The sequence below is a fragment of the Myotis yumanensis genome, unplaced genomic scaffold (assembly GCF_028538775.1).
Source record: "Myotis yumanensis isolate MYYU_CA2020_CCGP unplaced genomic scaffold, mMyoYum1.0.hap1 SCAF_1, whole genome shotgun sequence".
In the NCBI taxonomy this organism is placed as follows: Eukaryota; Metazoa; Chordata; class Mammalia; order Chiroptera; family Vespertilionidae; genus Myotis; species Myotis yumanensis.
The window spans coordinates 218,436,264-218,452,637 of record NW_027223752.1 but is presented as its reverse complement, the minus strand read 5'-3'; the positions used below and the strand labels follow the sequence as shown (position 1 = coordinate 218,452,637).

Here is a 16,374-nt window from a genome sequence, read left to right as displayed (position 1 = left end):
AAAGCAAATGGGAAGGGAGAGAAGGGGTTGCTTGCTTTTGCTTTTTATGATTTTTTTTTACTTCTCTTGCACAAAACTTTGAACACACACTAACCCTTATTTCTGAAATCAAACTGAAAATTTGTTTTTGTTATATTTAAAGATAAAATTTTATCATGATTTTATGGAATAGAATTTTACTGACTGAAAATTTCATTCTTCAACATAACACAGTCTTCAAACAGCACGCAGGAAAATGAAACAGCAAGTATAAACAGAAGAGTAAATAATATGAAAAAAATTAAAATGAATGGAACAAACCTTGGAAGTTTCTAGTCTCTGGAAGAGAAAGGTCTCTCCATAAGGAAAGATGGAAGATGAATTCTCCTCATTTGAATCTTTTGGGGAAATTATAGGATGAGAATGAAAAGATGTAAATAATGGGAAACATTGTTTTTTTAAAAGGCATGTGTTTATTTTAAAGCAATATCACAACTTAAGTTTTATTTTCTGAGGGTCCAAAATTATGCTCATAATTCTTACCCCCAAATAAACTCTTCATGATGTAGCACTTGCTATATATACCCTCACTTGTACAATAGTAAAAATTTACTATTTCTTAAAGTGTGATGTGTCAGATATATATGTCCTTGCTAACCTCTAAGATCTACATTAATATAACCAAGCACATTTTCCACTGTATACAATGAAAATTGTCATGGTGCCATTTTTTTCTTTATTTTATTTTTCCCATCATCATTTCCCCCCCAATACCTCTTCCACCTCCACCCATACCGCCCCCCCCCCCAAGTCATAGTGCCATTTTTAATGTTAAACCTATATAATGAAAGGGTAATATGCAAATTGATCCTAACTGTGGAACACCCAGGAACGACTGGTCACTATGACACGCACTGACCACCAGGGGGCACTCAATGCAGAAGCTGCTCCATGTTGGTCAGTGAGCTCCCACAGGGGGAGTGCCACTCAGTCACAAGCCAGGCTGACAGCTGCAAGTGCAGTAGTGGTGGCAGGAGCCTCTCCTGCTTCCTCAGCAGCACTAAGGATGTCCAACTGACGGCTTAGGCCCACTCCATAGGGAGCGGGCCTAAGCTGTCAGTCGGACATCGCCCAGGGGCTCCCAGGCTGCCAGAGAGATGTCTGATTGCCAGCTTAGGCCTGATCCCCCAGGGAGCAGGCCTAAGCCAGCAGGTGGATATCACCCAAGGGGTCCCAGACTGCAAGAGGGTACAGGCCAGGATGAGGACCCCCCCCCCCCACCCTCGCCAAGTGCATGAATTTTCATGCACCGGGCCTCTAGTTCCTAAATAAGAGAATAGTATAACAGCAAAAAATTAATCTTAATTCTACTATAACTTTCAATAAGTAATTATTAAAAATTCACTAGCAGAACAACTAGATGTTATATGACTCAAAATACCAGAATCCACTTAATATAATCCTTCTGATTCCATAGCTACTAATACATCTGTAAATAAATTATTTCAAAAGAATTGCCACCATCTTTGAATTACACCAATCTACAAGAAAGAATTCTCAACACTTTCATTTTCTGATAGGGCAAAACAATTTTTAAAGGCTCAGTAGCAAGTATTTATTTGCCATCTTACTGTTGAGAAGAATGTTCCTGAATTTGTGGAAACAGAATTTTCAGAAAAAAAGAAAAGCCCCTGTCAATGATCAATTCACCAGAGCGATGTCAGCCCTTTCCTGTTACCATGGCAAAAATTACTTTCCATAATCTATGTTCTGTAGCTCAAACTGTCAGAAACCACTTAATTCAGTTAAATGCCTTCAACTGCGGCTAATGATAAATGAAGCCTGTACAAAAAAAAAAAATCTTTTTACATCACCATGTGAAAATTTCCAGGTGTCTGTGTGTCTATTACTGTCTTTCATTCACTCACTTTTAAAGGTGTCTGAAGTCGTGTGAACCCTAGCAGACACTATTCCCATTAGTCCCTATTCCTCAGGTGGGTTACCTTCTCCATCATGATTTAAACACATTTAAACCATCCAATGAGTGCTAATGATTTACAGAGACTTGAAATGCTAAGACTCACTGTGCTGTGTCACCGATTTTCCAGTTGAGGTAGCACCATTTCTTCTCTCACGGAAATAGCTTAAAGGAAAGGGGAAAAACAGGTTAAAATAGATATGTAAAAGGATTAGTTATAGAGACATACATTCTTTTAGGTAGCAAAACATATATTCAAAAGTAAATTTGATTTTAAATAAACACAATGGGCAAATTCCACAAATGTGTTTTTCTGAACAGCGTAAACGAAGAGATTTCAAAGAATTTTACAAGTGTTTCTCATATCCATAACTCGCAAAAGCAAACATATTTGCCCAATGCCAGTATGAACATAAAGCAATTTCAAAACCCCATCCATACCCATCTAAGAAACAAATTTTCTAACTAGATTTCAGTATATATGTAGTGTTTTTGTCATTAGTTTTATCATACTGAATAAAAAGTCTGCCTGGCTCTATGAGCACAATATCAAAATACACAAGACTTTTTTTTTTTTTTCTCAAAGATCTGATAGTCCAGGGGGAGAGACTTTCCAAGCAATTAGTTAGTATACAACCTAACAGCAAGCCAGAGGAAAACACTGTGGAAGCAGAGGATAATGAAATACCTACCACAATATGAAAGACTTCTATCTAGTTTTCCCTCTCAATGTAAAGATCTGGACACCTGTCCTCATATACTTATCTGTCCAAGTAACTAAAAGCAAGTAAATAAAAAAAAAAGAACAGAAATCAATAAAATAAAATATGAACAAAATTTAAGTGACTGCAACCAAAATCTAGTTCTTTGAAATGATCAATAAAATTGATCAACCTCAGAGAAGGTCAATAAAAGAGAGACAGAAGACATAAATTACCAATATCTGGAATGAAAGAGGGAACATCACTACAAATCCTATGAGCATGAAAGCGATAACTACAGATTACTAAGAAAACTTTATGCCAATAAATAACTAAGATAAAATTGAAAAATTCCTTGAGATACAAATTAGCAAAGATGACACAAGAATACATAGAAAATCTTGATATCCCTATATCTATTAGAGAAATTGAGTTTAGTAATTAATCACCTACCCACAAAAACTCTATGTCCAGATATTTCATTGATGAATTCCACCAAACATTTAAGAAAAAATGTGACACCAATTCTACACGAACTGTTTCAGAAAATACAGAACGAGGGGTAGTTCCCAACTCATTCTTAAGTCCAGTATTACTGATAACAAAACGAGTCAAAAACAAAACTACATATAAATGTTAGATAAATAGACCCCATGAACATGAATGCAAAAATAATTAAGAAAAAGCAAATCAAATCCAATGAGATATATAAAAAGGATGGCCCCAACTGGGTGGCTTAGTTGGTTAAACTGCCATCCCTTCTACCAAATAAGGTTGCGGTTCGATTTTCTCTCTCTTTCTCTCTATCTCTCTCTCTCTCAAATCAATAAATATATCATATGCTTGGGTGAGGATTAAATAAAAAATAATATAAGCACAAGGCAGGAAAGCAAAAAAGAATAATATAAGCACATGACAGGAAATAAAATATGTTTAACATGGAAAAATTGATGTAAGTCACCAAATTTAGAAAATATGGGAGATAAATCTCATGCGCATGACCATAGATCCAGAAAAAAACACTTGACAAAATTCAATACCCACTCATGAAAAATCTCTCAGCAAACTAGGAATAGAAGGAAACTTCTGCAACCTAATAAAGGGCATTTATGAAAAAACTACATCATAATTAATGGTTAAAGTCTGAATGGCTTCACCTAAGATTGGGAGTAAGGCAAAAAGGTCTGCTCTCCCACCTATATTCACCTTATTTCAGAGGTCCAGACCAGTACAATAAGACAAGAGAAAGAAATGAACGGTATGCAGATTGGAAGGTATCTTACAATTAAAAGGTATCCAGGTAAGCCAAAAACCCTAAAGAATATACTAAAAAGCTTCTCAAAAAAGTAAGTCTAACAAGGCACAAGGATAAAAGGTAAATACTTTTAGAGTTCAATAATATTTCTAAATATTAGCAATGAACAACTGAAAAAAATAGTTTGAAAAGACAACTTTCATTGTGAAATGCTAAGGGATAAATTTATTAAAATATGAGCAAGATCTGCACATTGAAAACTATAAACATTGAGAAAAATTAAAGAAAATCTAATTAAATGGAAGAATATATGGAAAACTGAATATTACAAAGACTCTAATACTTTCTATGTTAATCTATAGAGTCAATGCAAAAAAATTACAGAAGTGAGTGAATGTGTGCATGTGTGTGTGTGTGTACACGCGCGCCCACATATGTATGTAATTTGACAAGTCAATTCTAAAATTTATATGAAAAGGCAACATAACAAGAATAACTAAGAGCCGAAACCGGTTTGGCTCAGTGGATAGAGCATCGGCCTGCGGACTGAAAGGTCCCGGGTTCGATTCCGGTCAAGGGCATGTACCTGGGTTGCGGGCACATCCCCAATAGGAGATGTGCAGGAGGCAGCTGATCGATGTTTCTCTCTCATCGATGTTTCTAACTCTCTATCTCTCTCCCTTCCTCTCTGTAAAAAATCAATAAAAAATATATTTAAAAAAAAAAAAAAAGAATAACTAAGAAACTTTTGAAGAACAGGCGAGAAGATTTGCTCCACCAGGTATCAGGATTTATTATAAAGCTGTAGTAGTTATACACTATGTTACTGATAAAAGGATAAATAAGTAGTAGATATAAAGATAAATATAAAGTAGAATAGAGTCCATAAACAGACCCAATTTTCATTTAAGACAAATATGTCAATATTGAGCAATGAGGAAAGCATGGTCTTCTTAATAAGTAGATCACTCGGATATCCACACAGTATAATCGACACTTCATGCCTACCTCAGACTATATATGGAAACCAATTCAAGGCAGACTATAAATCCCAGAGTGACAGCAGACAAAACTAGAGGATAAAATAGAATATCTTCATGTGACTTAAGACACAAAAAGTTCAACCCCAAGGGAAAACATTGGTAATTTGAATAAATTAGAATTACAAACTTTTATTCATAAGTCACCGTCAAGGAGTAAAAAAGCAACAGGTAGAAAGGGAGAAGATATATTCAACAAAAGGCTCATACCCACAGTCCATAAATAACTTTAAAAAATCATTATGAAAGGCAGAAAATGTAATTCAAAACAACAAACAGAAAAAAAAATGGGTAAAATACTTGAAAAGGCACCACACAAAAGAAGATATAAACATGGTCAATAACCAATAAAAACATTAAAAGGTGCTCGATTTTGTTAGTCATCAGAAAGTACAAATTAAAATCACAATATAATATCAATATAAACCCACCAATATATACAACCCAATGTGGTAGAGGGTCTGAAACAAAAGGAATGCACAATCACTTTATAGGAACAGTTTTGCATTGCCTATCAAAATGGAAGACAATCATATCCAATAACACTTCGGAGCAATTTTACTCCTATGTATATACTCTACAGACGTGCACCTATATATATGCTCCAAAATAAATAAAAAAAACCACCCAATGTATGTCCTCATGTAAATGAATAAACAAGTTATGGGACATTCACACAAATTCAACAACAAAAGTAACAAACTGACATGCAGCAATATGGATGCGTCTCAAAACCACCATGCTGAGTAAAAGACACCAGATACAAAATATTACTTGCTATATGATTCCATGTATATGGAATTCTAGAACAGGCAAGATTGACATAAGGAGATCAATAGATGCAGGATACAGGGAGTAATTTACTGCAAGTGGACAAAAGAGATTTCTTAGGGGGGAGTGGATGAGTGACTGAATGTTCTAAATCTTGATGTGGTAGTGGTCACACAGGTATATGTATTTACCAAAACTCATCAACCAGTATACTTAAAATGAGTCTATTTTATATGGAAATTAGATATAAATCTGACTTACATTTGTCTAGAAATAATTTATATATGCACGAAGACATATACTATCTATGCAAAATACCAGACCAGGTTGAGAATTATCAAGTATCTGTCAATGGAATGACTATCATGGTATAGAACAGTGATGGCGAACCTATGACACGCGTGTCAGAGGTGACACGCGAACTCATTTTTTTGGTTGATTTTTCTTTGTTAAATGGCATTTAAATATATAAAATAAATATCAAAAATATAAATCTTTGTTTTACTATGGTTGCAAAGATCAAAAAATTTCTATATGTGACACAGCACCAGAGTTAAGTTAGGGTTTTTCAAAATGCTGACACGCGGAGCTCAAAAGGTTCGCCATCACTGATATAGACAATGAAATATTGTACAGTAGTAAAAGTAGCTACAACCACAAGCACCAACACAGATGAGTCTCAAAGTTAAGTAAAATCAACCAGACTAAAAGAATACTCACTGTATTATTGTATTTTTAAAAAATTATAGAACAAAACTATATTGTTTGAGGCATACTTAAGAAGTAAACTTTTTTTTTCAATAAAGAAAGTAATTGTTATTTAAAGTCAAGATAAAAGTTGGCCCTCGCTGGTTTGGCTCAGTGGATAGAGTGTCAGCCTGCGGACTAAAAGGTCCCAGGTTCGATTCCGGCCAAGGGCATTGCCTGTGATGCAGGATCAATCCCCCCCAGTAGGGGGCGTGCAGAAGGCAGACAATCAAATCAATAATTCTCTCTCATCATTGATGTTTCTATCTCTCTCCCTTCCTTTCTGAAATCAATAATATATATATATATATATGTTTTTTTAAAAAAAGATAAAAGTTGTCTTTGGCAGGGGAGGAGCATACAAGTTTAACAAAGGATTACAAAATACTTCACCCTCTATTTGTTCATTATCTCCAGATTCTTCATACTGTTATTCTATATAAAAGGGTAATACGCAAATTGACCCTAATGGCGGAACGACCAGAACGGCCACTCAACCAGTTACTATGAGGCACACTGACCACTTCTCAGTCCTATTCCCTGGCCGGAGGCTGCCATGGCTCCCATTGCCCAATGGCGAATGGGGAACTGAGGGTGAGTGGTGGGGGGGGTGGGGGGGGGAGGGCGGCTTTGGGCAGCCAGGGAACATGGCCCTTATCACAGGCCAGGCCTAGGGACCATACCTGCACACAAATTTCATGCACTGGGCCTCTTGTACAGCTATAATTGTTTCCTCAAATTTGTATGTTTCTGACACATGCACATATTAATGATCTGAACCAGGGGTCCTCAAACTACGGCCCACGGGCCACATGCAAATACAAATATCGTATTTGTTCCCATTTTGCTTTTTTACTTCAAAATAAGATATGTGCAGTGTGCATAGGAATTTGTTCATAGTTTTTTTTTAAACTATAGTCCGGCCCTCCAACGGTCTGTTTAAAAAGTTTGAGGACCCCTGATTTGAGGACCCCTGTTTAAAAAGTTTGAGGACCTCTTATTTGAACCCTTTAGTAGAGCAGCACTCAAATTTTCTACATATTTGTTAACTTTCTCTGATAATAAATATTGCTAATTCTTATGACCACTTACTACTATATGCCAGAAATAGGTATCAGAATTTTACATACATATGTAAAATTTTACATAGATATATTTGTACATATATATAGTCACAAATACCCAAAGAAGTAAAAACTATTATTATCTACATTTTAAATAAGAAAACTGGCACATAAAGCAGTTAAGTAACTTTCCCATGATCACACAGCTGATAAGTAACCAGCAGGATTCAAATCCAGGCAGCTCAGCTCCATAACCTCTATTCTAAACTACCGTGCTTAATAAGTGCCACCTTACCGAAAAATATACCAATTAAAGAAAAAGATTTTGAACTATTTTAAGTACATCCATTAGTGGTATTTTAAAGCATATTTTGTTGGTTTAACTATTAGTCTTAAAATGTAAAAATAGTTGTGACCATTTTTTATTTTGATATTCAATATCCACCTGCAAGTGATTTCCAACTGTACCAATCAAGATCATTTGATCTACTCCAGCTGAAAGATTCACTCAATATAGGAAACAAGTTGTTTTGAAAACTGGTGATTAGCAATTTATATTATTGTGAATAAATTATCACAAGCTATTCTATATTCAAATGCCTATTATGCCCAAAGCATTATGTTAGGGGTTTATATATCTGCATCTCATATTTCATTCTCACAACAGCCCTATAAGGTAGGACCTGGTGTCCTAATCCTACCAATAATGAAAAAGGCGGCTCTCCTGGCCTAGTCCCACCGCTAGTATGAGGCAAAGCCAGAAGTCAAGGTCAAGTCTGTGGTGAGAACAAAACTCATGTTCTTTATTCCTTTCTGCCTTATTATTTTCCCACCAGTTAGCCTGAAAACTGCAAATAGCTTTTAAATTTTAAATATAAAGCATGGCTAATCTATGAAATTTAAAAACCCATACAGAAAAGCAGGAGTCATCATCCTTCCTATTATTATGCTTTTGTCATCTTGGTCAAGTTACCTAACAGCTCAGAGCCTGGTTTCCTCATTTAATTAAGGAAAATAAAAACAGGACTTGCTGCCTAGGAATATTATGAGAATTAATGAGCTAATGCATTTAAAGGACATAAGTTGTGTCCTATACAATGCAAATACGCAGCAGAATGACCCAATCATTATTATTTTTATTAGAAAAAATAATGGTTGGTCCTCCTAGTAAACTTTTAAAGCCATTAAGAGTATAAACTCTTTTCATTTGTAATAGTGAAAAAGTGTCAACAACCTAGTAGGAAAATAGTTGTGTGTTTTTTTTCTTATAATAAAATACTACACAGGAGTTATTGCACAAAATAATGTGCATCAATGCAGACAAATCTTAAAAATAATACTAAATGAAACACCAATATAAAATAACTGCAAAAGAATAACTGATCATCAAGGAGAATCACCATCATACCTACAGATGCTATTTTTTCACATATTTTTAATCACTAAAATTGCCAAGAAAAGCAGTGGCACACAGGTTAATTAATGTCAAAAATCTCCCTTTATATTTACACTTACCTATTACTTAAGTGAGGCAGACACACCAAAAAATAATTTACAGACCATAAAGGGTCCATCATTTCACAGAATGTTTGTCTAAAAAGAAATTTCAGTTCTTACAATTCCTAACAGACTAACTATAAAAGACTGAGTATAGGTCATTAAAGAACTGAATTAAAAAAGGAGTTCCTAATTTTATCTTTGAACCAATGGACAAAGACCTACCAAGACCAATCAGAACTACTCCATAATAGCCAATCAGAATGCATAGTGCCAACCAAACGGATTTTGAGATTTGGACAAATCAGAAGTTTAATTTGACTATCTCATTTACATAAAATGGACCTGATTGGATGAAAACTTTGGATGTAAAAGAACGCCTCCCCTTTCTCTGGGTGGAATACAATTGAAGTTACTACCTAAATCAGTGTCTCCAGAGCTGCAACTTCTTTTGCTCAAATTAATGCTTTTTATTCTTTATTATAAAGTTATTTTTAGTTTACAAAAATATTTTTTTCAAAGTGGGCCTTTTTTAATTATGAAAAATAAGGAAGTATAAGCATCATGTTTTCTTGTAAAAATTAAGCAGAAAGATATCTTTATCCTCTAACAATAAATCAAACTATTAATTCTCTAAATTTTGATTTATTTGGATGTTCAAGTCAAAATTTCACAGTCTATTTTTTCACAGAATTTATAAAAAGTCATTGTAAAGCCCAGCCTGTGTGGCCAGTGGTTGAGAGTCGACCTACGAACCAGGAGGTCACAGTTAGATTCTTGGTCGGGCACACACCTGGGTTGCTGCCTTGCATACTATCCTTCTCCCCAAATACCTCTCTCTGCTTCCTTCCTTCCCTGTCCCCCCAAAAAATTCAGAGGCAAAACACCTAAAAGGGAGGGCTCTTTGACTTGTGTCAAGAAAAAAATAATTGCATGAAAGATGTATGAAATCATTCAACTGGGGAGGATAAGAAATTTACCTGTTCCTTCTTGCCTAGAGCACTATGGGGGATCTTCCCATAAGGATCACAGGACACACCTATGGCTCCAGAGGAAATGACAGCTGGTTGGACTGGCTTTCTGCTTGGAGGTTTCCACAGCACTAGGAAGAGCTCCAAGTGAAGGTAGTAAGGAAGAAACTGGCTCTTCCAGCCTCGTGCTAACCCCTCCCTCAAGAGGTAGACGTTTAAAAGAGATCTTGCGATTCCTTGTTCGGCACAGCACCACCCAGCCCAACTGTCCAGAGAAAAGGACAGGAACTCATGTCAAATGCCCAAGGCAGAGGGAAAACCATCCCTGTGACTGGAGATTCAAGTGTGTAGATAAAGGGGTGGGGCCCAAAGGGCTTCACCTCAGAAAAGCACTTCTAGCATCATATTCCTTATAACAGTTATATGAAAAGTTTAATTAGTAAAGAAATTAGGTGAAAGCATTGGCCAAAAAAAAGTTCTTATTTGATACATCAAGGAATGTACTAAATATCATTTAGATGTTATTTGACTGGAGAGAATCTCAGTTTACAGAATCCACATTTTTATTTTAAATGTCAAATTGTAATATTTTTTTTTAAATTTGCAATTACTATTTGCAACTCTGGTGAGGACCACAAGTAAAAATAAACAGTATAGTCTAAAAATAACTTAGTTACTTTCTCTTTTATGATCTAAGCACCACGAATGAGTAACTACCCTTACTGCTGTAATCAAAGAAGAAAAGAAAGGTTACAACAGGTAATCTGGCTGTAATGCAGCTATCAAGTTATTTTCTACCAATTTTAATGTTATTTCAATTCTCATTTTCAAGAACTCGTGGTCATAAGGGGAATAACAAGCCTTCCAAGTTATGAAAACTAGCACATCTTATTTAAAACTTAAGCCAAATGTTTCTTATCTGAAGGTACCCTGATGGCTCCCAAAAGGATTTTGTTCTGGCAAAGATGCAATTTTAATGTGCACAGTCACAGCAGCCCTTCTCAGGTTACTTTGTTTAAAATTAGCAAAATATTTTTAAAGCTAACGGGTCATACCAGAATGAGTCTTCTATGTTCTTGAGCTATATCCCAATTCTTATACAGGCATACCTCATTGTATCGCACTTAGCTTTTTCTGCTCCACAGATGTTGCCTTTCTTTTACTTTTTCTTTTTACAAATTGAAGGCAAGACCCTTCAGCAACAAAAAGAATTTGACTCACTCTATTGGGGTAGTCTGGAAATGAACCTGCGATATTCCTAAGGTATACCTCTATATACAAGTCAGATTTACTGGAATGAAATCCAGTTCACTATCCTTGGGATCCTAGGAAAATTAACCTCAGAAGACTCAGTTACCTTGTAAGAAAATGGACGAATATTACCTACTTCACAGGGCCATTGTGAGAATTAGATAACCCATGGAAAATTATAAGCCAATGTAGCACCTAATAAATGACACTATTATTACTGATTTCCTAATAAATACTACACACTGCTATTGGCACTAGGGATACCAAGGGAGACAAACAAATGAGAGCCTCTGCCCTCAAAGAGTGGCTGCTCTAATGGGAGTTACTGAAATTAACAGTCTTATGAATTGCCATGTTTTCTCTTGCAAATATTAAATCTCCATGTTTTCTCTTGAAAATACAACCATCATCTCAGGCTGTAATTACCAAAGGTCCCAGAGAGCAAGGGCACAGAGTAGATGGGGGTGGGGGGCACGTGGGAGGGGGAATCTTGCAGAAATGCCAGCCTCCAGCCAGTGCAAGAAACCGGTCATAGCTTTCAGTATCACATCTGTAACAGCCAAACGTGAACAGCCTCATGGCTCCCGCCAGAGAGACAAGTGTTCGCTTTAAGTGAAAAAAATATTCCACTGCAACACTAGAGGAAAACCACGACTATTTTAGGTGTTAGCTTTGAGAAACAGATAAAAGCTCTCTCTGCTGTAAGTCGGCTCATCTCAGACTCCGCAATTACCTCATGCTACCGATGACCAGACACTCTGGTCAGGCCCCTCTTTTGAGTTCCCATCTCTAGTGGACCTGGTTTCATACTGTACTGTTACCACCATTTCACATCTGTCTCCCACACCACACTTCAAACTCCATTATTCCTCTATATTGTTAAAAAAAGAAAAGAAACAACAGACTCAAAATGGAGTCACCCGTGCTAAGCTCCACAAAACCTAACCCAACAGCACTTTCAGTCTCTCCCTGGAATGAAACCTTTAGCTGGATAATATAGAATTATCTGTGCAACGCTAGTAAGGCAATCTGTAAGACAGCCCCGACTTCACTCCCCAAGGAACGTGACCTTGCCTGAAACAATCCATTCTTTGCTAGAATATCGTCCTCCCCCTGCCTCCATCTGCCTAGAGAAGTCTTCCATTGTGTACAGCTCCTCAGAGCTCCTTTCTATTTGCTAGATGAGATGCTGCCCGATTCATTCATCACTGAGCAAAGCCAATTAGATCTTCAATTTACTTGGCTGGATTTTGTTTTTAAATACTACCTCCTTCACACCTAGCACAGTGACCAAGAGTACCAAGTAGGTATTCATCAGATGTCTGTTGAATTATTAATTCATGCCAAGCATTGTACCAGGAAGCAGAAGTACAAACATTAGAAACATGGCCCCTGCCAAAGAACAAATAATTTAGTGGGGAGACAGAGTCAACAATTCAAATATGAAAATAGCACTCATGGAAGAATGCAAAACCAGGTGCGGAGGAAAGGTCTGGGAAGGACTAGCCAGATAAAATAAAGAGATGAAGTGGGCGAAAGTGAAAGAGTTCCAGGCAGTTATAAGTTGGAAACAGACTCTGGGGAATAGTGTTCAAGAGAGATGGCATAACGAAAAAAGTTGTAAAAGAGAAGAAAAGGTTAGTTAAATAGGTAAATTAACAGAAGTCAATTTAGGAAAAATTAAACACTGAAAATATAATTGTTTAAAATAATTCCTCCAAATTGAATACACTTACAACTTATCATGAAAGTTCTTACCTCCCTGAAATTCCTTTTGTTGACCCTGGAATCTCTGGTACGGGCCGATGTCTTAGCAGAAAAGATCGAGATGGCCTTGAAACCAACTTGCTACGACTTCTCATAGGTGTTAGGAATGGTGATGATGGAACATACAAATCATTTATAACCATTTGTCCTTGAAAGTTAAAGAGAGGGGATGGTGGTGACCTTTCTAATAAACCATTCGTTCCATGTCCAGAATTGGCTTCTGATACTGAACAGCCAAGGGAAGGAAGGCGGTCAGGGTCTACATTCGGAAGCTTGTTCACATCTTCTGAGTTCAAATCGACTTTTTCTGTTTGTTGTTCTTTAGTTGTACAATCCACAGTCTCCTTTGCAGTCAAAGATTCTATTTGAATATTTTCACTACCCAATAAAGAATCTTGAAAAGAACCGAATTTCAGATGGTGTCCTTCTTCATGAATGGGAAAGCTGTGTTTAGGAAGAGAGAGCTCATCATCTGATTTAAGACACTGGCTATTTTCCACACCAATGTCACTTTGATCGAGATGTTTTGTAACAGTCTCCAAGTGCGCCGGGCTAGGTGTCTGAACACCAGATGAATCTGACAGTTCTATGCAGGTATCCTGGCCAGAAGATGGAGCGGGGTGACCCTTTGAAGTCTCATCATTCTTCTTTATTTTATGAATATTTGCATATATTGGGATATCTTGCATTTTTGACAAGATTATCTGTAACTGTTTAATGATCCTCCTCCGGTGTCCTGTAGGTGATATTCCAATTTTGTGTAGCACGCTGTCATCTATGGCTGCACAGTCCTTCACGGTATTAAAACCAAACTCAAGGAAATGTGAGACATACTGCTCCAAATTAATGCTCATTAGGAAATCTTTGATATCGACATTTACTTCACTGACTGAGGACATAATGGTGGCTTCATCACTAAGCTGCTTTATAAAAAGCAGTACAATGAGACACACACACAGGAGGGTGCGCTTCTGTATTGGTTCTTCCTCTCTCACCGGCAACAGAAAAATGTCTCAAAATGGTATTTTCTCCATAGTGAGTGCTTTGTGTGCTCCAGCCTAGAAAAACAAATTAATTTATTAGGAAATTTTAGTAGTTAGAACCTAGTTTTACATTATAAACTATGACATTATTTTTAGAATTACTTTCACCCACTGAGAGTTTGGAATCTTTGTGCATTACTGTGATGCCCTGGAAAGTCGACTCCTAGGTAGAGGATGAAGGGACAGGACAGAAATGCTGTGGTAGCATCAAATAATGATTTTCAACAAGGCAAAATGACTCTCACAGGACTATAAAATGAACTTGTGTCAAAAATGTTATTTGACTTGTTTATAAAGGAACCAATAAGATGGTAAAGTTAGTTCCAAGATCATTTGTGAAACAGACTTACACAGTTCCATCAGAAAAAGCTATCTATCTATCTATCTATCTATCTACCTACCTACCTACCTACCTATCTATTTCTCTTTTAGTGTTAGAATAAGACTGGCAGGTTATTTAAAAAAACAAACTGGTTAATGTCCTCCACAGTAATAAAATCACAGGCTGTAGAGTTGTCTATCTACTGGAGAAAAATCTGTAAGTGAATAGGTAGCTTGCCAGTCCTGGGCTTTAACCCAATAATAAATAGAAAGTGGAACACAAGAATTAGAATTAATATCCTGAGGGTGGGCTGATTAAACAGTACCCCCAACAAGGCATTGAAAGAACATGCTGTATATTTCTTTGATTACCAAGTTTTAGATGATTTCTCTTAACAGCAACCAGATATGAACAACTTCCTCTTTTACTACACTTTCTTCAAACACTTTCTTAACAAGCACAGTTAGAACGTGTTTCTCAGGTCAATAATTTTCATTTCAAAAAAGCATCAGCATTATACGTACAGCACTGACATGTGAGGTAAGGCTAGTTGAATGATTAGTTACTTCTTAAATCAGTATATAACAGGAAGTAAGTTGATATGAAAGTAAAAGGAAAAGTTTAAAGGTCACATTTTCCTTTATACACAGCAGATTCGCATGGCTTCATTTTTCTCCCAAATGACATCAATAAACTTGTTAAAAAGTCTAGTGATCTAGGTTCTGTTTTTATAGCTATGTTCACTTTGTGAAAATGCGTATGTGCAAATTTCTGAATATTACGCTTTAATAAAAAGAAAAAAGTACAGAATATGCCTAACACCCATATAACGAAGGAGTAAAATGAGACACACCCAAACAAGGGAAATTTATCTGAACAAGTGTTGATGCAATGTTTCTGGAAATCATACCTCAAAATAGCTCTCCAAAAGGCACCTCTCAGACACTGCATGTCTTACATGCCAACAACCCAGAAACTATTGCCCCAACTATTTAAAATATCAGCAAATATTGACAAGCAGGTATCGGATAAGAGGCCAAGTACATATATTTAGGCAGCACTGCAGAAGCAGAGAAATAAAAACACAATGAGATGAAAGGCAGGAAATGCCTTTATCAGTAAGATATCCCTCTATCACACTCAAAATGACAAAATGTCAGTAAAAAAAAAGTAGAAAGTTTAACCTCAACACCACATACAAACCTAGATCTCTGATATACCACTCTTGTTATACATGATTATTTTGTAAATGAACCTATTTTCCAATTTTCTGGCATGTCACAAAATGGGAATCATTATTGCCAAATCTGCTGGCACCCTGATGTTGGGCTTCCCATCCTCCTGAACCATGAGAAAATAAATGTCTGTTTTTTTAAGCCAGGCAGTCTATGGTTATTTTGTTATAGCAGCCAGAACTGACTAATACACTCTTCCATCCTCACTGCCTTTGCCCTGGTTCAGACCTTCATTATAATATTTCTTGCCTGGATTACTGCAACCCTCTAAACAAATCCCTCAGCCCAGTCTCCATGTAGCAGTGAAATCCAAATTTGGTATATAAAGCCACATCCTCAACAGGATAAAGTCTAAGTTTCTTATGGTGCCATAAACACAGCCCGGTCTTGGTCTAACAACAATAATAACAGTACTAGTGATATAAACAGCAATTATGTGCCAAGCAACATACCTCATATATATTTCCTGCAACGTAGGCGTTCCTATGTACTCACTCCAGGCTCAAGTTCAAACTGTGCCATTCTACCCACATCCTTCACGCACTTTAGCTCACTGTTAATTATTGTTCCCAAGGCAAACAACTGTTTGATAGCCCCATACCTCTTTCATATGCTATATCTATACCTGCAAATCTACACATTTTGCAAAGTTCTATGCACTATTTAAAATTCTGAATAGGCAGGTATTACCTCCTCTGTGAAGGCTCCCTATTGACCTTAAATAGAATAGCTCCTTTTTCAATATATGAGTAG

General features: G+C 36.5%; 1 protein-coding gene across 4 annotated transcripts in view; it reads right to left on the bottom strand.

Moving 5' to 3' along the window:
* Nucleotides 1–16,374, bottom strand: part of ARAP2 (ArfGAP with RhoGAP domain, ankyrin repeat and PH domain 2) — a 158,062-nt gene that overhangs the window by 128,582 nt on the left and 13,106 nt on the right. For all 4 annotated transcript variants that reach the window (XM_070398186.1, XM_070398201.1, XM_070398210.1 and 1 more), the window contains exons 2-4: nucleotides 13,013–14,079; nucleotides 2,064–2,122; nucleotides 301–377 (exon numbers count right to left, since the gene is read on the bottom strand). In XM_070398186.1, coding sequence (XP_070254287.1) covers nucleotides 301–377; nucleotides 2,064–2,122; nucleotides 13,013–13,920 — 1,044 coding nt within the window. In that variant the 5' untranslated portion in view covers nucleotides 13,921–14,079. The remainder of the gene's footprint in view (nucleotides 1–300; nucleotides 378–2,063; nucleotides 2,123–13,012; nucleotides 14,080–16,374) is intronic.